The sequence below is a fragment of the Phragmites australis genome, chromosome 20 (assembly GCF_958298935.1).
Source record: "Phragmites australis chromosome 20, lpPhrAust1.1, whole genome shotgun sequence".
Taxonomy (NCBI): domain Eukaryota; kingdom Viridiplantae; phylum Streptophyta; class Magnoliopsida; order Poales; family Poaceae; genus Phragmites; species Phragmites australis.
In genome coordinates, this window is record NC_084940.1 from 16,725,029 (window position 1) to 16,751,795 (window position 26,767).

Consider the following 26,767-nt stretch of genomic DNA (forward strand, 5'->3'; position numbering starts at 1 on the left):
TTCATTGTGATTCCATCTCCACAAAATTATCCCTAAATTCTCACTTCTTACCAGTTATTCTTCTGATTGAGCCTTGGGCTTGATAGCACCGCTGTTGGTTGCTCCTAGATCTAGCTGGTTCGGGTAGCCACTGAGGGTGGATCTGCCACCGGTCGAAAGCCTTATGGGGGGCTTGACACGTCGCCATTTTGGGCTGGGTGCCCATATCCCGTGAGTCGTCATTTAGGCTGGCCGCACGGGGAGGTGCCATCGTGGAGAGGCGGTGTCACCACCGTCGCCATCGAGGAGAGGCGGTGTCGGCACCTCGTTGGTCCTAACACTGCAGCAAAAAAGAACCGCCACTGTCATCGACTGAGGATAGCCTCAGTTGCCATGGTGTAAGTCCTTGACCAATCTCACATTGATCTTACCTTCCAAATTGTTCCAATCCTCTTCATTTGCTTTGTGTGATCTCCTTGTTCTTCTTTGTTCGATGTGGCCGATTAGCCCTCAGTGTAGGAGCGTGCGTGATAACATGTTAAAGTGTAAAGATTGTAGATGACAAAGATGAACTCGAGAATCCAAATCGTGTTCTCATTGATATGATGTTTGTACATTTATACAAGGTGAACGGTCAAGTTCATGCCTGTTTGAAAGACGTCCCTTTTGCAGGGGTAGTTGCCAGCGTTTGATCAAATGGTTCGTAACACTTACGTTATAGCTTGCATGGTATGATCCATAACTTTTTTATTTATATTTTGTAAATCTAAAAAAATAATCTCCCTGATTTAATAGATCCGATTTTTGGGTTGTTGCTAAAGTTGGCTGTTGGTAACTAGACGCAGATCGGTTGTCTACATCTTTCAGGCTCTTTCTTAAATTGAATGTTTGTAAATGGGCCTGATTCGGTTATATGTATCCCTATCATGCCTTAATTTAGTTATTAGCAATTTAATTTAGTTATTAGCAATGGGTCGGGGTCTTTTATGTAACTTGTTGTGGGATGTTAAGGGGAAATTGTATGAACATTTGCTAAAAGAAGCAAATATGAACGAGGTATTTATTGGAGAAGTACATGTAGTATTGCATGAAGATTTAGAGATGGGATGGGAAAAAACCTGATAATCTTGAGAACATTGGTAAAGCTATGCCGTTAACCATCGGTGCTGTTGTCATTAGTGGCTTGTAGGTCAGAATGTTGGTGTTCCATGGCATATTTGGTGAAATGCAAGGTGGTGGACAGGTTGGCCGTTGAATGATCGATAAGAATGTTCCTGGTAGATAGGTTATACCATGAACAATGTTTTACTATGGAAGTGAAACACAGAACTAACACAATGAATTGGATATATGTAAGAAGAAAAAATAGTAACTTCCTTTTAAAAATATCATATAGTTCTTGCTGTAAACATACTAAAAAATCGACGTCGATACATGAAGTTTCATACTAATAGCTGGATGCAGCTATAAACTGATAGATAGAGATGCGGCATGATATTATATATAAAAAAGAAACGATTCCTTGTCATATAATTACATGGCAAATTTATTTCCTAACAAATAGTAGCAGTTGTTGCCACTACGATATTTGTTACATAGCCAATGGATGCTTATGGCAGCTTCTATTTGCCCACGAAATTTTCTTCATTACCAATGTTCCTTCAAACATGTGTCCTAAGCAGATCGAATATCAATTAATATGATATATAGACACTTGAACACTGACTGGATCCTTTTTAATCAATCTGAAAAGTAGTTTATGTAGATCTTCAGTTAGTGAACCTTGAATATGTTTATGGTCAAATCGACAATTTTGTCAGCCAGTAAAGGATATTTGCAGTCCATCAATAATAAGATCAAAGAAACCAATGCCTAGATGATACACGTGTGTTATCTGATAAGAGAATTGAGTGTGAAAAAAAATAAAAATGTGAGAAACAAAAAAATTTGGAAACTCATCTCTGCAGAGAAATGAAAAGCTGATCACCGTCAGAATAAAAGTAGTTTTGGGCATCACAGCTGGATACATGATGATGTTTTCTTTTATAGATGATTATTGGCAATATCTTACATATTTCTATCAGAACTTGGGGGCTTGAGCCCCCAAAAAGAAAATTGGCAAACACTGCTGTACGGGAATGGCGACATGAGGCTTGGATACCAATAACGGTAAGAACTTCTGTAGGATTCATTATAGGACTTCCATGTTCTGAAACTTAACCAACATAAAGATGCCGCTAGTTTGCGAAATGTAAATTAATGGAAGGCAGAAACTACACATCTGATACCCGTCTTCTTAGTTTAACCGTGATTGACCTAGGTTTAGGAACCTGTGATGCCATTCGCTGCATAATCCCCTGCACGGAACAGTTGTCGAATAATGCGGGGATAGGTAGGTAGAGAGAGAGATGTTACCTGGGCGGCGGGGGTCTACTTGTGATGATGGCGCGGGCGAGCTCGACAACTGTAGGGAGATGGCAGGAATTGCCGGCATGAAGGCCAGACGGATATCATGGAATCAAATTTTGTGTAAGGGTTTGTCCATCTCTCATCTGGTTAAATCTGATCTAATTCTCATCCGATTTATGAGCCGTTCAATCTCATTAGCAGTTTTCTTCCTGCTCCGACCCCTTTATTCCTCCTCCGACAGATCTCACCAGCCACCCGCTCCATTGCTCCCCCGCCCCGCTCTTATGCCGCGTCTCCGATGGCTCCTCACCGCCGGATCTGCCTCTGTCGTCCGGTCCCTCGCTAACCCTTCTTGTTTTGACGCTCCCACCACCGACCCTCCTCACCGGGTCTCCTCCACCACCCCGACTGGTGGCGCCCTCGCTGCCTCGCCGCACTACCCACCAACCGCCTCCTCCTCCGCCGGATCGGTCTCCCTCCTCAGCACCTCTTTCTAAGCCTAGGGACCCTTAACCCCCAACTTCGGCCCCAAAACCCCAAAACTCTAACCCTAACGGCTCGCTGTAGTTCGCCGAAACTACAGAAGAAGGGTTCGCTGGAGACGGAGAAGGCGGCCGGAGCTCGTCGGAGTGGGAGAAAGCGGATGGAGAGCGGGGAGAATAAAATCAGGTGAGAGATATCTATGTTTTATCCGAGTAAATTTTAGCAATAGCGTTTCTGTAAAGCATGGCAGCTGCAATGGTAAACTGGACACCGCATCACGGGCGAGCAGTGTCTTCTTCCAGCCAGGAACAAAGCACTCGAGTGGAGAATATATACATGGATCAATAGAAAAGAATAGAAGCTAAAAGCAATGGCCCCTCGAATGCTAGGAGACTTACGAAAGCTGATCTTGCCGTTGTTAACAGTTTGGAGGAGAACAAATTCGGTTGGTAACTGCTGGTGCGGTGGGCAGTGGTTATAAATCAAATTGGAGGATGGAGCGACGGTTCAGTTCGCTTGCTCGAGTGGATTGACAGATGAAGAAGGGGCAGCCGGAATTGCAAAGGTCGCTGAACCAATGGATTTCCCAACAGATTGGATGATGGGTGAATCAAAGCGAAGACGGAGGGAAGACCAATTGACTGTGATTCAATCTTAATACCAAAATCAAAGACAACATGTTTTGTTTTGCTGCCAATTTTTCATGCTATTTCTCTTTTCTACCCATCGTTATGGGACTGTAAACTCCTTTTATAATGAACGAATAGATTAAAATGAACAACCCGCATCTTAATCCATTTTCGACACACTAGTGTAGCTGGCGTTGCAGGACATTACTACGCAAAGTCGTGGAGGATTTGGGTTAGGCCGGCGCGCCATGAACGAAACACGCGGACCCAGATGGCGTGGCCATTAATTATATTTCGATAAAAGATACTCCTATATTCGTGTTTATTTTAAATTTTATTAGAACAGGTTTATTTTCTTTTCTGGAAAAGTCACGGTCCTGTCCATGCCAGGGCCACGTCACGCCACATCGTCACTCTACCCGAGTTGGGCTCGTCGCTTGCAGCCGGAGGACGGGAACCAATTCTAGGCGGCCGGAGTTTTTCTTTTTCCCCTCGCCGCTCCTTCGTCTTCCTTCCCTCCGCCCCGCCAACCGCTCCGATCCTCGCGCCCGTCGCCCACACATCACCCAGCGACGTCTGCAGCGGGCCGACCGCCGTCTTCTCCGACAACGCCAAGTCTTGCTTCGCCTGCAACCCACCCTCCTCAGGTACCTTTCCCATTGGATCTTTCTGCTCTTCTCCTCTCCAGCTGAGCCGGGATCCCTGATTCCCGCAGCACGATGCTTCCCATTTTATTATTTTGACCCCTAACTCTACACCCCCCCCCCTCCCCCAAAAAAAATAGAGAATGTTTTATGTCTCATCTTTCCGGAACTGAAGCGATGCTGCTTATGTTGCTCTGCGACCCAGTTATCTATCATTTGTAGTTAATTGTTAACCATGTTTGGCCAGGTATCCCGCGATGGGGATCAGCAGGACTGAAGTGAGTCTGCTAAGGTTGCTTGATTCGGCTCCGCGGCAGCAGAACCAGGCCAAGCTCGTTGATGTAAGCACAGGTGTTCCTTTCATTCGTAACAACCCTATATCGTTCAATTGTATCCCTTTATTCGTTCCCTTCAGCTAGTTCAGTTTTGCATAGCCAATTTTTAACAGTTCCCCGCTGAAATGCAAATAGGTAGGGAAGTTTTTTTTTTTTTTTTGGGGTGGGGGGGTGGCAATATTCGAGGGCAAATTAATACTGCATTTTTGGATTATTTGCTAACCTCAATTTGTAACACCAGAGACCCAATAGGTGTCCTTTTTACCATATTTTATTTCATTGTTCTCTTAGCATTCATAGCTTATATCTGCAGTATGTCACCACATCCCGGGAACTGTTAGAGCAGCTGGCAGCAGAAACTACGTCAGCAGGGATATCAAGGTATCTATGAATTTCGCATGGACAATAATGCAGCAGTTGACACATTTTAAGACAATAAATAGTATATAGTACAGATTGCCTAAGATTTATCAGTTGTCACCAGACTTGTATTAGTTGAGGATCCCAAATGTTAGCATTGCTATCCATTGACCATTAGTTCGATTTAGCCATTAGCCCATTAGTACTTAGATCTTTTGTGCATACTTAGTTACTTGTTATTAGTTATTACTTGCTGTACATTAATCATTCCCTTGCGCTGTAGTGCTTAAAGTCTGGTGCATAACTGTTAGTTGCTACCCTGTCTGTTAATCCATTCCTATCTTGCACTGATTCATCTAAGCAATGAATTAGTGTGGCAACCTATTTTCTAGGATGAATTGAAGAAAGTACTATGGCACTTTCTGTTTCTAACAAATGAACTGGCTTCTTACATTGACCAATGGTGTATTTCAGAACAATCAAATTTTTGTGCTGATGAATGAGGTGACACTACCAAGGGTCCTTCTGGTATGGCTTGGTTGATGGAATCGGGTGGCAAGTGATGGAGGCGGGTTCGCCCTCCTTGAGGAGGCTCTGAACTGCCAGTTTAAGGGGAATTGGAGTTTAATTCTTGCTTAATCTAATCAATCAGATGATGCTCATTATATAGAGCCGGCACCTAACAAACTCTGCTAACAACTTGTCTCTAACCGAAGCTAACTTGAACTAACTTGATTCTGAAGCAAATAATCTTAACTAACTAAAATAAGGGAGAGGCTTATCTCTAAACCTTCTCTGCTGAAGTTGTGGATGCTGGGCCTGCCTTGCGTGGCTTCTTGCGATGGTAAGTGTGGCCCACAAAGGCGTCCACAACACCTTCATACCAATATTTCAAGCAAGGACTCAGCAAACATGGTTGAATGATGCATAACTAATTATGTTTTTCTAGTGCAATCCATTGACTCAATGGTCCCCTGTAAAATACTCTTTGTGTTCTTTCTTTGCTTGCCAAACTAAGGGACTACTTATTTCAAATTATCAGTTTGTTACCTATCATATTCTTAAGTTTTAACTAGGTTAGATGTTTTCATAGTACTTCTGTTTATTTGAATATGCTTGCTCAATCTACAAAGATGAGAGATTTGTGTCAACTCTAGAACTGTGTGTTTTAATCTATATCATTCAATGGTGGCATGCTTCTGGCTGATCGAACTTTTCTAGCGTTTTCTTCAGCCTTTTATTCAGAAGAATCCAAAATACTGATTTGCTGATCTGGCTTCCATTGTAGTGATATTTACATATGCTATTTTGAACATTGCTTGTGTTGTTGCTGCGACTTTTACACATCTGTTGATGAGTGACTTCCCTTGGTTCAGTGTTTCAAAAGCCAAATTGAATGAGTATTCAGACAAGATTAATAAACTTGCTGCAAGGCTTGCTCCTGAAGTGGTATGCTTTTTCTTTATCCTGTTGGTCTCATTTCTGTATAAAGTATGAGCTTGCATCTTTTCAAGGTTTCCTGGAAATGTGTACATGGATTTTTCATAGGCACTATCTGATGGACTACATCTAGATGGACAGGTTTTTAGAGTTGTTCTTGCCGTACCATTATGAAGTTGGTCTATCATATTTGTGTAAATCAACACCTAAATCCGATGAATCTTATCCAAATTAATTCCTGTCGTACCTGTTAAATGTCAAATTGTTACTAGAAATTTCATGTTAAAATTGTTATTAGAAAGGTATTGAAGAAAATTAGGATTTTTCTTAGTCCCTTAGTCACATTCCAGATCCTGTGGAAGGCTGAGGTGTTACATCAAGCTATTAGTAAAAAATTAGGATTTTGGCTATAACTATCATATTGTCATACAGACTGTAAAGTTGGATAATGATAAATTTTTTTACATCTTCATGTAAAGTTAATAAATGTAACTCTGATTAGGAGATTCTATAATCAATTCACTACAATAGCTATGTATATTGTGCATACAATTTGCACCCTGTTTAATCTTTATGATGACTCTGGTCTTCCATGTATCCAGTATTCTTCATATCATGAGTAACGATTATGCAGTTTTGCACTTTTTTGTAGTTAATGTCTGTTGTCATAGCTCATGACAATCACTAGGTGATGTTTTGCTTTGTGGTTTTATTTTTCGAAATTTTGATGCTCTGTTATTTAGGTGCAAAAGTTTTATTCATAATCACATAGCAACCATACAGGCACTTTCTATAACTATTTTTTGTACTGGATTAGCCAGATGATGCAAAGGCAATTAATGAAATCAAAGAAGAACACTCTCCTGAAGTGGAACAAGTAGGAAGCCCAGTTGCCTTATCCTCAGGATTAAGGAGGAGATTGATGTAAGTTAACTATGTTGCCTTGCATGTGCAATGTTGTTGATGGACCTTTTTCTCGATGGTAGATCCAGCTCATTTTTTGTGAATTTTTTTATTAAGCATTTCTCAAGTAGAGGCTGGACAAACTGTCAGTGAGAAACAAAGAGATGTTGGAGCACCTATTAGACTGGATGCAACAGCTCAGGCTCACATTGAGAAATATAGGTACATTCAAATTTGTTTAATTTTCATGTATGTTACCTGGCCATTTGCAATTATTAGTCTAATGACTTGATATTTTTCTGTTTTGCCTACTGGCATGTCGGGAAACATTTTTTAATCCTTTCTACTATTCTGAAGATTGTCGATGTTGCAGAAGCTGTGTCTGGTTTGGATGTTGCTTGTTTAACACTGACTTATCTTTTTTTATCTTTCCTTCATGGGCACTCTCCATCATGAAGAATTTAGGCTCGCATAACACAAATGGATGGATGTAGTGATTATACATTCATTGGTTTGACCTCTATTTATGCAGAAAGCTGCAAGAAGATTTGACTGATGAAATGGTTGAATTAGTACACCAACTGAAGGAGAGCAGCCTTATGATGAACCAATCTGTGCAAGACACGGGGAAGGTACCTTTTTGATACTCTCATGTCTCATGTTTCTATCACATGATAAAACTAGGCAAACATGCATATCATTGAACATTCCATAATTTTTACTGGATGCCAAGTCCATGATGCAGTTTACTATAGCTCTTCTGTGTCCTCGCACCAGCAGCAGCCTCATTATAGAAATATATAACTGTGTGTGACTGTTTAAGATATTATGTTCTGTTAATGTTCGATCAGTTTTGAAGTTTGGTCAACAATTTAGATGATTTTGATTATCAAATGGTAACTGCTTATCACTCCTGCATTTTGCGACTAGTTCATAGGAGCCTCTTAGAAAGAAATGTTGGTGTTGAATGTGAAAAAGTTCATAACTTGCAATTTACCCTCTGTCCAAATTTACGTTTCGATCATTGAAATGAGAAGTGCTTCATGTATGATGCATCCGTCCGACTCCTGTATGACCACACTGTGCCCATGCAATGTGCTTGTGGAACCACAACCTGCCGCTGTCTTTGGCCGTAACCCAGTCGGAAGAATGCGTCGTATGCATAGCACTCCTCCATTGAAATATGAGACTGATAACCCTGATGCGCCACAGATTGAATTGTGCACTATCCCTTTATATGGACAGAAGGTGTTTGGGTCACTGTTATGAATTTTTGGATAGTTGTATATAGTTCAGATAGGTAAGATGTGAGAATCGCTGGCTTTGCCAATAATGTGGTATCTTGGTGTAGCAGCAGGATCCCTGCAGTACAAGTTTTGGTCCATCGAAGGCTAACACTCTGATTAGCTTGTTGAATTCTTTGTTGGATGCTAAATGCTTACTCCGAATGTTCATACTGTTGTTTGCAGATACTTGATTCAACAGAGAGGGCAGTGGAACATAGCTTGGCAGGCACTGGCCGTGCAAATGCACGTGCAGTGGAGGTGTATTCTTTGACCTCCAAGACAACATGCTTCCAATGGTTTCTGCTTTTCATAATGGCCTGCATGTTTGTCATGGTGGTTCTACTCATACGGATTACATGAGGCCGTGAGGCTCACTCGAAATGTACCATACGGTTCATGGTTTTAGTTGCTTGAACACGGTAACTTTAACAATTACTGCTTTGTAACTTAATGTTAATAACTATTAATAATAGTATACCACTTTTAAGGTGTTATGAAGGACAAACGTAGCTATATAATTTCCATGTAGCCGATCTATATATAGTGTTGCAGACGGTGCCGACCGTAGACCGTCACTCCGTCAGTGAAAAAGAATGCATGGTGTACATCTTACACTGCTCGAGCTCAACGTTTCTAGAGTCACAAGAACAAAATTGAATTAAGAGGAACTGAACGTGACCTGCGAACAATTTGTCAAAACACCCATACCAAAAGTCGATGCAGACAGAGCTGATCTGATATCGTCAGTCCAACATCTACACTGACAGATTAGTCCAAAGTCCAGTAAATCAGCTGCATCTTATCACAAATTCCAGCTGGTGCACATCACAACTGCTAGGTCGGTCATCTGGAACCCTATATATATACATAGCACTTTACCAAATCTGCTTGTCACCTGAAAAAGGAAATTCTGAAGTATCATCAGATCCAGAGGCATGAAGAACACAGTCGTCGCTCTTGCGGCATGTCTGATGCTACTTGCACTCTTCATCACAACAGCCACTGCCTCACTGCGCAAGTCGGTCGCAAAAATTATTTAGTTCTATTACTTGGTTCTTTAATCTTTCTTGCTGTCCATGGAACTTCGACATGCAACCAAGATGCTGTTTTGTAATTCTCTTCAGTACAGTAGCAGACCTGCAGTAAGTTAGGTAGTCACTCCTGTTTCTCTGCTGTTGGCATGTTCGCATCAACTCATGGCTTTTTTTCCTGATTGTGGTCTTGGATCCATTTCATTTCAGCATGTCAATGCTGCTGGATAGTGCAGCATCTGACGGTGACCTGCGGCCATGCTTGCTGCGGCGAAAACTGCTGCCCACCCACCCCGCCGCCGTCAGCACGTTGCAACTTTCAAGAACATCCTCAGGCCTGTTCATAGATCATGAACGATATGATGATATAAAATAAAGTCAGCTGGAATGTTGTTGTCCCCCACTGCTCTTTTGTGAGCATGTTATGTTTGCTGCTGCTTGCCAATAAAACATCTCTTGGTAACTTCAGGTGCTACACCAAAAAAGTAGTGTTTAGTACATCTTAAATTTGTCCTGTAAACTGGTGGTAAACAGAGATTCAGAAAGGAGTACAAGTGCAAAAGCGGTGTTTTTAACAACAAATTCGATATCATATATATGACTCGAGTGTGTCGTTTCTTAATTTCATAATAATCTAGTATCTATATATGGCCACAGTGCCTTCCTTCCCTAGATCTAGAAGCCAACAATACAATCTATCTAACATGGGCACAGGTATCATGCCCCAACATATCAGTTTTGGCATCAGGCCGAACCCATCATTCTAAGGGGTATCATGCATCAACAGATCAGTTTTGCCATCAAGCCGAACCCATCATTCTAAGGTACATGAACACCCAGAGAGCTAAAACCCACATCCCACAAAAGACCCCACAGCATCCAGTGCAAGAGACGACTGCAGAGCTTTTACTGTCATCAACGCCAACAAGAAAGCGGCAATCGCCCATAGATGGATCAAGGTAAGTTATCATCCCAAGCCCGTCGAAATCGCAACTCTTTGGGTCCTGCTTCTGCTGCTGATAGTAGCTGTTGAAAGCATAAGAAATGTTGCCCTTCTCCCCAATGCCATAGCAAGAACCTCCATAGTAGAGAGTGGTGCAATCAGCCATGCTGCAAGCAAGCTTCATGTGATCTGAAACACTGTCAAGATTCCGAGCAGGGTTTGCGACACACCACCGTGATGGAAGGTAAGGAACCTCTTTAGCATTCTTCAGTACTGAATTGCCCAGCCCAAGATTCAGTGGGTACTTAGCTTGTCCGTCAAAGGAGAAGATCCCCCAGTGTCGCTCGAAGTTTCCTGGTAGTATGCTCTTATGCTCTTCATCAAGAAGGCTGAAAAGATAGACATCAGCTGGAGGAATACCAGGACGGAGTGGAGTTCCTTTGTTGCTTGTAATATGACTGATAAGCCCTTGGTTGAATGCCCTTGCTGCAGTTAAGTTCGCACTTGGTGCTCCATCAGTTGGCCAACCTATTTCACCAATTGCGACTGGGAGTTGTCCATAGCCGATTTTACCAAGAGCAGAAACTAATGTGTCAAAGTTCCCATCAAAAGCATTGTAGTAGACGTTTGGACCATCTACTACTGGGTGAGTAGATCCCTCAAAGAAGGCATAATCTTGTGGGAAGTCGGAGCTTTGGTAAAGACTGAGGAATGGGTATATATTGACAACAAATGGAGCCCCACTGGAACTCAGAAAAGCAGCGAGCTGGGTCATGATCTGAGTGAGTTCAGTCCTGAATACTCCTTGCGATGGGACAGAAGCACTCTGGTAAGCATCAGCATTGCATGGGACTACAAGCTTTACATAGCTAGCAAGATTAGCTTTCACCAGTGATTGCTGAATGTTTGTCATTGCTGGAATAATATATGACTGGAATTGACCCTGGTAGCTTGTCAGGAAAGGCTCATTGCCCACAGCAACATATCTGTAAAAATTTCAGAAGTCAATCCCAAGCAGACACACCTCATTCATTATTGCACATGAAAATTTGATGCAAAAGAGAGTAACGTGGTCAGATTAGCACAAGAAACTAATCATTTGCAAGTTGTACGCAATGTTAGCCCAAACAAAACTATCAGTTTTGTGGAGGGGTACATTCTGCAGTGCTCCTAGAACAGTTGTTTCTAGAATTGTACCTAGTCCAACTGAAATAAAAACCATTAACCATGTCAAGTCTGTTCTCAACCTCTCAATCGTGTTAGTGATTAAGATGGTCCGTTTACACTTTGCTATGAATCAAGTAGAACATGATTTGCCTTATACACTTATACTGACTCAAAGATCGCACATCAATTTTTTTTTTAATCTAGTATGTGATAGGAAGAATGATTCAGTGATTGTTCAACTTCAAAGCAACAGTAGCTTAGGGATACTGTGCTTTAATAAGGATTTTAAAGCACAGAAGTGCAGTATCATCAACCAAAACTGAAATAAATTTTAACATCGTCATGAAGGAGACACATTCTTTTAAAAAAGAACACTATATTTCTAAGCAGGGGCGGATCCAACAGGGGTAGCTGTGGCTACTAATTTTGTGGAGGGCATAAGAACTATATTAGCTGCTATTCTCAAGTTTGAAGAAAAACAGAGCACCCTGTGTATGCCACTGTCTCTAAGGGAAGCACTCAGAAACAGAAAGAATTCTTAATTAGAACAGAAATGTCTAGAATAATTAATTAGAACATAAATGTCTAAAATGCTTAAATAGAATAGAAATGTCTAGAATGCTTAATTAGAACAGAAATGTCCCACAACAGTAGCTTAGGGATACTTTGCTTTAGATACATTAATAAGGACTTAAAAGCACAGAAGTGCAGTATCATCAACCAAAACTGAAATAAATTTTAACATCGTCATGAAGGAGACACATTCTTTTAAAAATAACACTATATTTCTAAGCAGGGGCAGATCCAACAGGTGCAGCTGCGGCTACTAATTTTGTGGAGGGCATAAGAACTATATCAGCTGCTATTCCCAAGTTTGAAGAAAAATAGAGCACCCTGTGTATGCCACTGTCTCTAAGGGAAGCACTCACAAACAGAAAGAATTCTTAATTAGAACAGAAATGTCTAGAATAATTAATTACAACATAAATGTCTAAAATGCTTAAATAGAATAGAAATGTCTAGAATGCTTAATCGGAACAGAAATGTCCCACATCAAATTCTCCGATGAGCAAATGTATTAGGCCATTGATAAAACAAATGTCTGCCAAGCAGATCAATAGGTAGTAGAAATCTAAAGGGATAGGACAAAGAGGTAGTAAATGGCCAATACATACCCACCACTACTCAAGTAAATGAAATCAGATATCTCATTGTAACAACAACAGCTGATGAGCAACAATACACCAGCTTCCTCTCAAAATTGGAATCACAATGCCCAAAATCTGCAAACTGAGCAGTAGCTCAGTTGGTTAGTGCCTCCGGTAGAGAGGACGACCACCCGGGCTAAAACCTAGAGCGCACCACTTTGTGGGTACCTCCATGAAAAATTGGTTTCAGCGAGTTTACTAGCCAGCAAGGGTTCAATACTCCCCCCGTTTAAATTAAAAAAATGCCCGGGGAGTCTCTCCTCGTGGTCGAGAAAAAACAATGCCCAAAATCTCATCTTTGGCACCGGGAGTATTTCAAATAGGAATTATCTCAAACTTAATAAGAAAAAAAATTCAACTTAATCTAAAAAATGCTTCATCTTCATGTCTATCAATTGGTGGTGGTGTGACATCCGGGTATATCTCAAATAGACATTTCCTCAAACAACTCATCTTCATGTCCACCGAACAAATAACATACAAAACGTTAATTTTGGCACCACAACAATCAAAGAAGCTCAACTAAGCAAACATATTCCACGAAAGCTAAAAAGTGATGTAACCTTAAATACCTAACTCAAGTAAATTTAACAACATAAATCGTGGGTTGCCCAACCAAACAGCAAGAAAATGCAGCCAAGAATCAATGCGATATTTGCAGTACATTGCTGCAACGCAAGAGATCCTAAAGACCAGGCCTCACCGGATGTCGACGCCGCCGCGGCCGACGTACCGCGACACGTTCTGCGCGACCCAGGCGTCGGCGGCGGCCTGCGACCCCGCGAGGCTGGCGAGCTCCGCGTTGGTGACGCCGACCATGACCTGGATGCCGCTGCCGGCGAGCGCGCGCAGCACGCCCGGGTCGGCGTCGAAGAGCTTCACCTTGCCGATCCGGTTCGCGCGCATCAGGCCCACCACCACCGCCGGCGGCGCGCGGTGCGAGGACAAGGTGCCCCAGTTCACCCCAATCGCCGCGTCGGCCCGCGCGGCGCAGAGGGCTACCACGAGGAGGGCCAGGAGCGCGGCGATGGCGGCCATTGCCGGGGCCTAAGCCGCGATCTTTGGCTGATTGGGAGGGGGTTCTTGGATCAAAACTGGATCTTTGGGGTGGGATCGGGGAGTTGGTGGGAGAGCCGAGAAGGGACGAAGAGAATGTGGTGAGCAGATGACGCTGGGAGCCTAGAATGTAGTCTAAGCATGAAGCTCCTCTCCGGTGGAAAGGGCAAATTAGCTATCTTTTACTGCTGCAGCGTAAAGGAGTGGGGACTGAAGCGACTATAGCACTACTGCCGCGAGAAGAGCCGTTGGCTTGGAGTGCCGGCTACCGAGGACTCTGGTCAGAGGCGTGGTGACAAAATTCACAAACGCTGCACACTATCCGTTCGCTCTTGGAAAGCAGGAAAGAGACAGTACTGCAATAGACATTTAAAAGAAACTAGCTGAGTACTCGTAGGTTGCTACAGAAAACAAAATTTGCTTTGAACATAAGCACGTCTATTGATATTGCTTATGTATGATGAGAGTTTGACTTAACAAATTATAATTAGTGACAACAAGTAACACAAATAAAAACATCTTGTTGATCTATATACAACTCAATAAAATTGGATTTGCCTTAACTATTCGAAAAGGAATATGCGCATTGAGAAATCACATATCAAAGTCAACAATAAAAATGTACAGAGCTACAAACAAACAGCTCACTCTGGACACTAGGTCCGCTTAACCACCGACGCATGCTCTAAACTAGACCGTGAAACTGATGATGATGATTGGGGGCACTTTGAGGCTTATCCTCTGTGCTGCAATGATAGAACTCACATATCTGCAAAAGACACTTCAACTTTGCATAAGTGATAGTGTGCAGACCGACAAAAAATGGAAGTTGAGTAAACAAAAAAGATATTACATATGAAGAATGGATTTTTTCTTATGAACAACAGCATATGGGGGTGAATGGTAACATCGTGTTCCAGTTATTTCACATGAAGTTATTTCGTGAGTGTAGGAATATTTTTTTTCCTTAGATGCGACAGTTCATTTTTCTCACCCTCTTTGCCATATTGTATAGCTCCTACGCATGCTCAAAGGGCCTGAAGGTATACCCCACCATAGCAATTTTCCAAATTTGCAATTAGCCAACCTAGTTTCCAAATTCATACAGTGGACTTAAGGTTTACATAATATGCAAATAGCAAAGGGTCCCACTTGATCAATAATACAAATAAGATAAGCAATGAAATTAGAAGATCGGGATAAAAAGGCTATAGAAGTAGAAGTAAGGCAAGCGCCGATCATAATTGCAACAAATTAGGAATATTACTTAAAAAGGAAAGATAACTGCATTTTAAGTAAAGACTGGTAGAGAAATAACCCGCTTGCTAGTTGCTCACTGCATATATGAAGATCAGAAGCTGAGAGTACTTGACCAATATTGTATAAATCTGTAACATATATGACCCAATGGCGGTATGCAATCTAAATGGCCGGATGAAAGAGGAGTCACCTGTAAGACTTAACCACACCCTAATTCGAAGCAAAACTATCACATGTAGAAAAGGAATAGTACTTTGAAGGAGAGGAAGGTAGAATGCGGACAATGGCATTTTTGTCGATGTATGAGCATATTTCTTCATTCTACTTTCTCAGATTGCCAAACTCCATGGTGTGCTCGAGGTCACACCCCCTCTAGAGTTTGCCACCATGGGTAGAGAAGTTACTGTAGGTGGTACCCATGGATCTCATTCTAGTAGATGCAACAATGCAGGCCAGTGACGTTCATGGTGACCTCAACCTGATGACAGAGGAGGAACCATCGATTAAGTGAGTCGAGTAATTGGTAATTTCATACACCAAAATAGATACTCAACACCACCACAATGAACCCCAATACCTGAAGAAAGGAGCCCTCCGGATTTTGCCAAACACAGACTTATTACCACATATTTGCTTTCATTTGGCAATGGAATTGGATAGCTGCACATGTAGAATAGGAAGAAATCAATAGATAGCCAAGATCACAAGAAAAATCATAAACTATCTTACCAACACCGACAATCAAAATGACAACCGACAATGGGGAGATAAATTAAGCACTTAAAACATGCATCTGACATAATGTTTAAACAGTTTTAACACTTCCTAAGTAGCATTCTTGTTGGTAGATCTATAACTGGACAATAGGCAGATGTAAGAACTCACTGATAATTGGTAGCAATAACAATAGAACGACTCAAAGATCATATCAAAGGGTATTTGTCCTTAAGCATTAGTCAAGATCGGGTACTTGGATGTAAGAAGCAACATGACATTAACCTAGATGAATATACACATCTATTGATAGAAAAGTAACACCGATCAAGGTGGTCAAAAAATAGCTTCAATAGTTCAGAATTCATGGCAATGCAATCTTTTTTAGCTTTCATGGACATGCAAATAGGGATTATATAATTGCACTTGCATGGCAATGTGCATTGATAACTTATATTCGTTACTATGGCTGGACTACATGTATTGAAATCATTGATGCATCATATCGACTAGGTATATTGAAAAAAAGAGAGGCTATTATCATTGGTCTACTACTCACACAGATGACAAAAGAATTTTGTCGATGAGGACGCGATAACATGTTAGTTGATAAAGCCTTTCCCTTACTTGATGGAGTCCTCTATAAGCATCTACATAATTTTATGGCATCCTACCTTCACTGCAGGACCTCTTTGAGGATGCAATCTAGGTGTATGTTACTTTTACATAGGGAGGGAACAGAGCAAACCGTGGGTGTGCCGTACTTGCGAGCGTCAGGCCAAGCCACAACAGTGGTAGGAGCGAGGAGTCAGGGCAAGGAGAAGAGGAAGCGCCTCTTTCCTCAGGCTAGTGTGTTGCATGATGTCACTGTGCTATGATGCCCAATGGAGCGAGCAGGCACTATGACAGCTTGCCACACTGAGGCAAGCCACTAGAGAAGGGGAAGGCAGCATGCAGACACCCCTGCACATGACACTGCACCCTAGCCGGCCGAACGAGAGGGTATGGGCTATGCATGTGGATCAGACCCGTCTGATTCACAGTAGAATTCCGTCCAAGCTTCACGAGCTACGCTTGGGATCTTGTGATCTAATGGCCCAAAGAAGAATAAGAGGAAGGGGAAATGAGAGGAAAAAGAAACGACGGTTGGGATCTTGTGAGATCGAGGAGGCCGCCATCGTTGGGGTCACCAGCATCGTCGCCGCGCCATCCACCAATGATCCTGATGGACCGCCACTCGGCGCCATCCCAGGGTCCCCTCTTGTTGCCCATCTCGACCTTCGCCTCCTAACCAATGAACTCGGTGAGAATGCCAAACCCACTCAGCAAAGGCAGGGCATGGCTGTATAGTGCACCTAACGTCCTCCTCCTGCGCACGACGGAACTAAAAGTGCATCTAGGCCCCTATTTGGGTTTTGGGTAATCGATGACAAATGATTAAGGGAGTAATGAGTTTATCAAAGTTATGAATAGGTTTTAGTCCCATCAAAGAAGTTAAATGATATTGACACCCCTCAAAAAGAAAAGAGAAGTGGCATGTAGTCACTCAATAGATTTAAATTGATTTTATTTTCAAATTTGAGTATAGGTATGCTGTTCTATCAAGAGGGATACATATAGATTGACTTGAAGATGTCTCATTGCTGAAAGTATCCATCTAGACCAAAGAAGAGAGATACAAATCACCCCATGAACACTGGGAAGTTCAATATCTTAGTCAGTACCTGGAGTATTTGGGCTGACCTGGATACTTCGGATTCTAGTGTGTCAGCCGAAGTCTCCAAGTTCAGCTCCAGCAGGGGTGCTCTGTTAGTTTTTACCTGGAGTCTCCGGGTTGACCCGTATACTTCGAGTTCTATTAGTCATCCGGACCCTCCGATTTGGGTTCCAGATAGGGCTTTCGGTTATGCATTTAAGTGCCAACTTGGAGTCTCTGAGTATAACACGGATACTCTAGGTCAGTACAAAAATAACTGTAACGGCTAGTTTTTTTTAGGAGAGAGTATATATACCCCCTCACCCTCCTCTTTAACATGCTGCTCTTGCTAACTCATATACATTCATAGCCATTCAATAGTCCTCCTAACTCATATAGTTCATCGAATCCTGCAAGATTTTAAGAGTTGGGTTGGGAAAGTGAGATTAAGTGCTAGTGAGCATAAATTCAACCTTTGAGCACTTAAGTTCGTCATCAAGTCGTCGATTCACGTTCGTTACTCTTGGATCTTGGAGCTCATAGACGGCTAGGCGTCAACCGGAGAGCATATAAGCTTGTGGAGTGCCCCGAGAAGTTTGTGAAGGTCATCATCATCTCCACAAGGGAAGAGGAAGCTTTGAGTAAGCCCAAGCTCGATCTTCTTGGTCACTTAGTGAAGATAAGGGTTGAAAGAGACCCTACTCTTTGTGAGCACCTCAACAGAGATGTAGGATTATTTGATCCGAACTTCAGCAAATAAATTCTTGTCTCCTTTACTTTCTTGCATACTTTCTCGTTCTAGTTGATCTTTGGGGCAATTTGTCCGATCTATTTGTTTGCGAGTTTTTTTGCTGCAGGTGGTTGGTGAAAATGTCTTTAAGCTTCCTTTGAAATATGTGGTAACCCTTAGATTCAATTATACTTGCTTAGATGTTCTTAGTTTTTTATTTCCTGTTCCATCTGAACTATCCGAGTTGAGCTCAGAACCTCTAGACTCCGGAGTCTCCAGATTGACCCAGAGTATCCAGAATCTGTAATCACAGCAGAGAGTTGAAGATGTTGACATCTGGGGAGAAGAGTCTGAAAGCTCTAGGAAGCCCGAAGAGTCCAAAAGATTATGCTTCGAAGTCGGGGGAGAGTAAAGACAAGGGAGTTGCAATCAAATTCAATTATGATAAATTGAATGCTTCTAACTCTTACATTCCCGTGCCATCCAGACGTGCGCCATATTTTGATGGCACACATTATACCACTTGGAGACACAAAATAAAATTTTATCTAATCTCTCTTAATCCAAGTATTTGAAAGAGTGTTTACACAGGTCTTGAGCTACCAGATATGGACAAAGAGCTTACTTCCGAGCAAGAACAAAATCTTCACCGTAATACAGAAACCGCAAGTGTATTGCTTGGCGCCTTGAGCCCCGTAGAATTCAACAAGGTGGATGGGCTTGAGGAAGACAAAGTGATATGTGATACACTTCGAGTTGCACGTGAAGGCACCACAAGCATGAGAGAGTCCAAGATAGAATTGTTTGAAGGCAGATCGGAAAGATTTGTTATGGAAGATGATGAAACCCCCCAAACAATATATGACCGTATGATGGTGCTAGTGAACAAAATTAGAGGGCTTGAAAGTGAAGAGTTAGATGATCATAAGGTGGTGCGAAAATTGCTAAGAGCTTCTGCACCAAGAAACCCCACCTTGGTTACTCTCATCCGAGAAAGAAGAGACTATAAGAGACTCACACCAAGTGATGTACTCGGTAGAATTCTTGCTCATAAGCTCATGGAGGAGGAAGCCAATGAAGTTAAGAATCTAGTCAAGCAAAGCTCAACCTCCAGGAACAAAGAAGTAACATTCAAAGCAAGCAAGAGCAAGTAAGTTGAAGAATCGAGCTCAAATGAAGATGAGAGCTTTGATGATAAAGAGATTGCTTTCTTTGTGAGGAAATTCAAGAAATTCATGAAGAATGGTGGTTATAGTAAGTACATGAGAGATATGCCCAAAAGAAGAACATCCAAGAGAGCTTTCTATGAGTGTGGCGAAGTTGGCCACTTTATTGTTGAATGTCCAAACAAAAAGAAGAGCAAGGACAAGGAGGAAAAGAAGAGCAAGTCTTTCAAGAAGGAAAAGTACAAGACCCACAAGAAGAAATATTCGGGTCAAGCTCACATTGGTGAGGGAAGTGGCACTCCAACTCCAACTCCAACTCTAACTCCGATGATGAAGGAGTCGTTACCATCGCTATTTGCTCCTTACACCGACAAAATCACTTTTTGGTGACATGAGTGACGATGACGACACTCCCAAGTGTCTCATGGCAAAAAGACGTAAGGTAAAATCACAATCCAAGCTTCTAAATAGTGATAGTGATTAAGATTTAATTAAAAATACTATATTTAAAATAAAGGAGCTAATGGAAACAATAGAGAGTCAAGAGGAGATTCTCGAGAAGCAAGAGGAGTATCTCATCCTTGAAAAGGAGAGAAACCTTGAACTCGAGGAGTTCCTTACTAAAGAGAAGGAGAAAATTGAGAAATTGACCAAATATCTTAATTTAGCCAATGTCTCAATTGCTAGTCTAGACGATATCAATTCTACACTTTAAGAGAAATTAAGTGTTTGGATGAAACTTATAAAACTCTTAAAGTACAAATTGATGATCTTAGGAATAGCTCTTCTCCCTCTGATGAAGCAACCTTACTCTAATGCTTCCATTAGTCAAGGTTGCTCTCGTTGTTACAATGTTAATATAAATGCTTATGCTACTAATATTCAATCCTTGCAAGCATTATAAAAAGAGAATGAGAGGCTAAGTGCCTTGGTTAAGTATGTGTGTATCAAGATATAGAAATTTAAGGATGCACTATACAAGACCATTGAGGCTAAGGACAATAAGCAAAAGAGAGGCCTTGGATTTGATATGCATACAAGCAAGCCAAGTGAGCGTGTGGTGATAAATGGTAAGGAGTGCCTCAAGGTCATTAAGGGAGGCAAGCTGATGAGCCCATGGCTCCTTTGGATACCGCCAATAATCCATAAATCATACAAGGTCTAATTACAAGAGTACATGCACGACAATTACACCACCAGATGAACTCGTTCCATGCTATTCATGCTTCCTTGGATGGATTACTACTAAATTCTTGTGATGTTTTATTACTTAAGAATGTGGGAGAAATACCACAACCTTACCCGAACATCACCCCTCGAAGGCCAAGTCTACTCAGACTCGAGGCTGAGCTCTAGTCGCGGTCGTGGTCGAGTCTCAGGACAGCACGTCAATAAAACAGGCATAACTCTCTCATACGAAGTCCGTTTTAGGCAATCTTGGACATTCTGGAAAGCTTACGACGAGCCCTTTCCAATAGATATGAGCTCGAACAAATATTCCTTATAGTTTAGTCAGAGTCAAAGAAATAACGTGCTGCACCACTATTTTGGACCTTGTTGGATTTTGTAATCGTGTCGGTGTCGGAGTCCAGGTTGTGCACGCCTCTTTCCACGGCTGTATAACCCTAGGTCAACCTCCTCACGTCCTTCCTATATATATATAGTAGCCATCATAATTTAGGTTTGGATTTAGCTTAGATTATTCTGTTTTAGACAGTTTCGCCATTTATCGGTTTGTTGAACCCCAACTCGAGTACTTTATTGGTAATTAGCAATATTCAAATTGCATCTACCTGTTCTTTCTTGTGTTCTCGATTCGCTTGCAGGAAAAGCCTTCTTGGCGAGGTAAACCGCGTCTTGGCACGATTGATAAGCACGGAGTAGTGATGTAGTGGTTGCGATAAATCTTGATTTGTTATGTTCGGAGCCTTTGGATCATCAACGTCAAAGCTCCATCAATCGATTTATCATATTACCTTTCGGAAGATCGGGCAAATACGCATCAAGTGGTATCAGAGCTACGGTTTCCCGTTAGGTAATCTCAGTTATCCCCTTTGTTTCGTTGTTTTCCATTACCTAGAGTCCAGAAAATTGCCCCACAAAAAATATTTAGATTTTAGTTTTTCCGCTATCCAAACCACTTTGTGCCTTCGCAATTTTGTTTTCAGTTTTCATGTTGTTAAGTTTGAGTCTATCTTTAGTGTCTTTGTTACTGGTCGAGTCATCGTTATCTAGTTTCTAGTGTCGAGTCTTGCTGTTTAGTCATCGTGTATCTCGGCCTGCCCTTGTCTGCAATAGTCGAGATTGTGTCTCTAGTCTAGTCGACTATCAACTCGTGTTCGACCACTAGTCGTTTTAACCATTTTCTCGAGTTCGACCACTAGTCAAGTCGACCATCAAGTCATGTTCGACCACTAATCGTTTTAACCATCTACTCGAGTTCGACCACTAGTCGAGTCGACCATCAAGTCGTGTTCGACCACTAGTCGCTTTAACCATCTACTCGAGTTCGACCACTAGTTGAGTCGACCATCAAGTCGTGTTCGACCACTAGTCACTTCAACCATCTACTCGAGTTCGACCATTAGTCGAGTCGACCATCTACTTGGGTTTGACCACTAGTCGCTTCGACCACCCACTCGGGTTCCGACCAGACACTCCGACCACTCACTTGTCCCGGCCAGTCATTCTGACCACCTACTCGGGGTCCGACCAGGTACTCCGACCACCCACTCGGGGTCCCGACCAGTTACTCCGACCACTCACTCGGGGTCCCGACCAATCACTTCGACCACCTACTTGAAATAACCAAGGTTTAGAGAGAGAGAGAGAGTATCTTTTTATTACCTTTATACCCCTACTCTTCGAAAAAAGTTTGTGACACACGTACCTCACTGGTCTTAGAAAAGACAGTAGAAGAGATTTTGAGTTTGTGTCAGATTCGCAAAACAAAAGAAAAAAAAGAAAGCAAAGAGTACCAAAATAAGAGAAAAGAAAAGCAAAGAGTGCAAAAAGAGAGAGAGAATTCCAAAAAAAGAGAATCAGTTTGCATTGCGAATTTTGTTCCATTGTGCTTGTGTATGTTATAGTTTTCGATCTGCTTGAGCTAGTTCTCGGAACATGTTCGGGCCACCAACTGTGACGAGTACCGTGGACTTTTATTCAGCTTTGCTAATCTGATTTCAATTATTGTCATTCCTTGCTACTAAATATTGCTTGTCCAAGCTACACCTTCTCTCGATCAGAACGGTTTCTCCCTTTACAACTACCTCACTCACACCCGGTAAGGTATCACGAAACAGCCACCGTTTGTGCTAACTGCGGTGATTGGTAAGAACACTTGCAAGAGCGTGGTAAGATGCTTAAGAGTGTGTGACTCCACCTCCACCACCTAGTAGTCGATAGGGATAATTTATCTTTCATTGTTTTCTATCTTCGACTAACCATGGCTGGAGAAGCATCGGATGCGAAAAAGTGTGTTTTGAGAGAAGAACTCACAATATTGTTGGATGATCATCGACAAACTATTAATGATGACATTGACAAGAAGCTTGCAGGAACCAATACCGCATTGCAACGACCCAATAAAAGCATTGCAATGCTTAATACATGCTTTGATCGATTGGTTAATCCGCCACCAAACAATGGTCAAGTGGACCCTCATGGTGCAGCCTATGAACAAGAGTCCATCGCGGATGATGAAATTTTGAGACAAGAACGTGACGCCTTTGATGAACGAAAAATGAACCGATTGAACTTCAATCGTCAAGGTACGAGAGGTATTAATTTTTAGCAACATAACCCACATATTAATAATGATTCATTGCTAAGGTTAAGTTTACTATACCATCTTTTGAGGGTGCTTATGATGCTGAAAGATATTTAGATTGGGAGATGATGGTAGAACAGAATTTTAATGCTCATTTAGTTTCTGAAGTGCATAGAGTTAAGCAATCCACTAGTGAATTTAAAAATTTTGCAATCATCTGGTGGAATAGGGTATGCATCGACGGATTAGCACCTACCACATGGAATGCTTTAAATATTGCTATGCATAACAGATTTGTTCCACCCTCTTTTAAACATGATTTGCGTAAGAAATTGCAGCGTTTGAACCAATGTGATAGATACGTAGAAGAATATTACTAGGAGCTACAAATTAGTATGTTGCGTTGTGATATTATTGAGGATGAAGAGGCTGCAATGGCACATTTTTATGAAGGGTTAAAATTCAGGACATAGTTGATTACAAAGAATACGATAGTGTTCCTAGATTGTTCCAACTTGCATGTCTGGCAGAAAAAGAATTGCATGGACAACAATAGAGGCCAAGGAGCGATTTTGGAAGCACGACCACTTCAAAATCAACATCGGAACAAGTCAAACTAGCCCCACGTTCAGCTACACGGACCGCTACCCCCTTCTCGAGTAGGGTGTGTTCAGTAGTACCTTTGACACCGTCGCACGCTCCCGAGGTAAGCAAATCCGTAAGTGTGCAGGGTCCAGCCAAGAGCTCTTCTTCGATTGCTTCTATAGGCCGATCGATCGGGGTTGTATGCCACCGATGCAAGGGAATGAGCCACGTCATGAAGGATTGCCCAAGTCAGCGAACGTACATTGTAACAGAAGACAGTGAATATGTAAGTGCTAGTGATGTTGAGGATGAATATGCACTTACAGCTAACCATGCATGTGATGAGGATGGTCGTGAGATGGATATCGACCATGAGGAAGTCTTCGATGCCACTGCCACAGAGGATTATCAGACCCTCATTGTGCAGTGAGTGTTAAGCACTCAAATAGAGCAAGTGGAATAGCTATAATGCCACAATTTGTTTCAGATATTTTTCATAATCAAGGATTATCATGTTCGAGTCATAATTGATGGAGGAAGCTACAACAACTTAGTAAGTTTAGATATGATCAAGAAGCTTGCCTTGCCGACAAAAAACCATCCTCACCCTTATTATATTCAATGGTTCAACAATAGTGGTAAGGTGAAGGTAATGCAAACAGCTAGGGTGTATTTTTCTATTGGTTCATACTATGATTGTGCTGATTTCGATGTAGTACCCATACAAGCATGTTCATTTTTGTTAGGACGACCATGTGAGTTTGAAACTGATGCAACACATCATGGTAGAAGTAATGAGTACACCCTTTTGCATAAAGGAAAGAAAATAACTTTTCTACCTTTAACCCCTGCTAAATTGTGAAATGTGAACAAGAGATAGCTGAAAATAAGAGAAAAGAATTTGAGAATGAATCTGAAAATCAGCAAGTAGCGAAAAAAGTTTTTCTACCCAAAAAGGAGAAAGCAACAACAACTTCTAAGTCCGATGAAATTAGACTGAAAGGGTGTGTTATGCTTGCTACTAAATCTGACCTTGCTGAAATTCATGCTAATGAGCTGCCATGCTATGCTTTGATATGCAAAGAGGCCTTAGTTTCACTCGAGAATATATCTAGCTCTTTTTCTCCTGATGTTGCTAACCTTTTGCAGGAGTTTGTGGATGTATTTCCAGCTGAGGTACCCCCTGGATTACCACCTATTCGAGCAATTGAACATCAAATAGATTTGATTTTGGGAGCAACTTTGCCAAACCGTGCTGCATATAGGACCAACTCGGAAGAGACTTAGGAAATTCAGCGACAAGTCCAAGACCTTTTGGACTGCAAGTATGTACGAGAAAGTCTTAGCCCTTGTGTTGTTCCTATTCTTTTGGTTCCTAAGAAATACGGTAGTTGGCGTATGTGTGTTGATTGTAGAGCCATCAATAATATTACTATAAGATATCATTACCCTATCCCTATGTTAGATGATATGCTTGATGAGTTGAGTGGTTCTATAATTTTCACTAAAATTGACTTGCGAAGTGGATACCACCAGATTAGAATGAAAATTGGAGATGAATGGAAGACTGCATTGAAAACTAAGTTTGGTTTGTATGAGTAGTTAGTAATGCCTTTTGGGTTAACTAATGCACCTAGTACTTTCATGCGATTGATGAACGAAGTTTTACATGCTTTCATTAGAAGATTTGTGGTGGTATACTTTGATGATATCTTGATTTATAGCAAGACACAAGAACAACACTTTGATCATTTACGTGCTATTTTTAATATTTTGAGAGATGCACGTTTGTTCGGTAACCTCGAACAGTGCACCTTTTGTATGGATCGAGTCTCTTTTCTTAGCTATGTTGTTACTCCACAGGGAATAGAAGTGGATGAAGTAAAAATTAAAGCCATAAAGAGCTGGCCAACCCCTGAGACTGTTACTCAAGTGAGAAGCTTTCATGGTCTTGCGTGTTTCTATCGGTGATTTGTGCGGGATTTCAGCACCATTACTGCTCCATTAAACTAGTTGACAAAGAAATGAGTAGTTTTAAATGGGGACCTGCTCCTTTGCCCATGCTCCTTTGCTCCAACTCCCATGCTCCTTTGCATTCAAGTTGTTGAAAGAGAAACTTACCTATGCTCCTTTGCTCCAACTCCTTGATTTTGGTAAGACCTTTGAACTAGAATATGATGCTAGTGGGATTGGAATTGGAAGTGTGCTAACTCAAGAAGGTAAATCAGTTGCTTATGTCGAATATCTAACTATGGGGTATATGCGCATAAGGAATACATCATATACTGACAAGGTATATACGAAACATATTCGGCAGCTCCAGATATCGCGGAACCGAATCAGCGGTACCTAATACACCCGGAATTAAGAAAGTACATACTGAGAGGGATTAGATTGGCTACCCAAACTAATACGATCTGTATTGAAAACAGGTATATCTACTTGAAAATCAAGGAAAATAACTCCCTATCAACTACAGCTGGATAGGAATTGGTACCTCACCCCTATATAAGGAGGAAAGGCTGGGGGAGAAGATAACCATAACTAAAATAACGAGAACAGACACGAATAAGGAATTACGAACAACACGAAGGCAACAACAGAGGAGTTACTCGATGACTTGAGCCCTAGGATAGATTAGATCCAATCGACTCCTTGTAATAGTCTTAGCCACCTTGCTTATACTCAAGATCATCAATACAAGGAAGTAACACCCCCACAGGACGTAGGGTATTACTCCAATCAGAGGCCCGAACCTGTATACATTGTTTTGTCTCTCTTCGTGATTAATCCCTACTCTTGAAGGTAATCTTCGACAGCTTATTTCAATGAAAAATTAAATGGGCAAAGTATGAATTATTCCACTTATGATAAAGAATTGTATGCTTTAGTTCATGTGCTTGAAACTTGGCAATATTATCTATAGCCTAAAGAATTTATTATACATTCTGATCATGAATCGCTGAAACATATT

General features: G+C 41.6%; 3 protein-coding genes across 6 annotated transcripts; 2 read left to right on the plus strand and 1 right to left on the minus strand.

Annotated features, from left to right (window-relative positions):
* Positions 1–3,897: 3,897 nt before the first annotated feature.
* LOC133901593 (uncharacterized) lies at positions 3,898–8,905 on the plus strand. Of its 4 annotated transcripts, none has more exons than XM_062343006.1 (8): positions 3,901–4,147; positions 4,392–4,485; positions 4,793–4,860; positions 6,216–6,288; positions 7,097–7,203; positions 7,300–7,404; positions 7,715–7,814; positions 8,652–8,904. In XM_062343006.1, the coding sequence occupies exons 2-8, from the start codon at positions 4,402–4,404 to the stop codon at positions 8,826–8,828; spliced, it is 714 nt and encodes a 237-aa protein (XP_062198990.1). In that variant the 5' UTR covers positions 3,901–4,147; positions 4,392–4,401; the 3' UTR covers positions 8,829–8,904. The 4 variants fall into 4 exon arrangements, with proteins under 4 accessions (XP_062198991.1, XP_062198990.1, XP_062198992.1 ...); XM_062343008.1 differs by having other exon boundaries at positions 3,903–4,147; positions 4,392–4,495; positions 5,314–6,288; XM_062343007.1 differs by lacking the exon at positions 7,300–7,404 and having other exon boundaries at positions 3,898–4,147; positions 8,652–8,905.
* A 133-nt stretch (positions 8,906–9,038) lies between these two features.
* Positions 9,039–9,936, plus strand: LOC133901594 (uncharacterized). The gene is made up of 2 exons (XM_062343010.1): positions 9,039–9,482; positions 9,710–9,936. Exons 1-2 carry the CDS (start codon positions 9,404–9,406, stop codon positions 9,844–9,846), a joined length of 216 nt encoding a protein of 71 aa, XP_062198994.1. The 5' UTR covers positions 9,039–9,403; the 3' UTR covers positions 9,847–9,936.
* Positions 9,937–10,065: 129 nt separating this feature from the next.
* On the minus strand, positions 10,066–14,177 carry LOC133901592 (glucan endo-1,3-beta-glucosidase 5-like). Its single transcript, XM_062343004.1, has 2 exons — positions 13,521–14,177; positions 10,066–11,428 (listed from the first exon to the last, which is right to left on the minus strand). Exons 1-2 carry the CDS (start codon positions 13,853–13,855, stop codon positions 10,300–10,302), a joined length of 1,464 nt encoding a protein of 487 aa, XP_062198988.1. The 5' UTR covers positions 13,856–14,177; the 3' UTR covers positions 10,066–10,299.
* Positions 14,178–26,767: the final 12,590 nt, after the last annotated feature.

Coding starts and splice junctions, on each gene's coding strand:
- LOC133901592 (XM_062343004.1), bottom strand. CDS start 13,855: ATGGCCGCCATCGCCGCGCTCCTGGCCCTCCTCGTGGTAGCCCTCTGC. Junction 11,429..13,520: donor CGCGGCGGCGTCGACATCCG/GTGAGGCCTGGT, acceptor AAATTTTTACAG/ATATGTTGCTGTGGGCAATG.
- LOC133901594 (XM_062343010.1), top strand. CDS start 9,404: ATGAAGAACACAGTCGTCGCTCTTGCGGCATGTCTGATGCTACTTGCA. Junction 9,483..9,709: donor AACAGCCACTGCCTCACTGC/GCAAGTCGGTCG, acceptor ATTTCATTTCAG/CATGTCAATGCTGCTGGATA.
- LOC133901593 (XM_062343006.1), top strand. CDS start 4,402: ATGGGGATCAGCAGGACTGAAGTGAGTCTGCTAAGGTTGCTTGATTCG. Junction 4,861..6,215: donor ACGTCAGCAGGGATATCAAG/GTATCTATGAAT, acceptor CCCTTGGTTCAG/TGTTTCAAAAGCCAAATTGA. Junction 7,204..7,299: donor GGATTAAGGAGGAGATTGAT/GTAAGTTAACTA, acceptor TTTTTTATTAAG/CATTTCTCAAGTAGAGGCTG.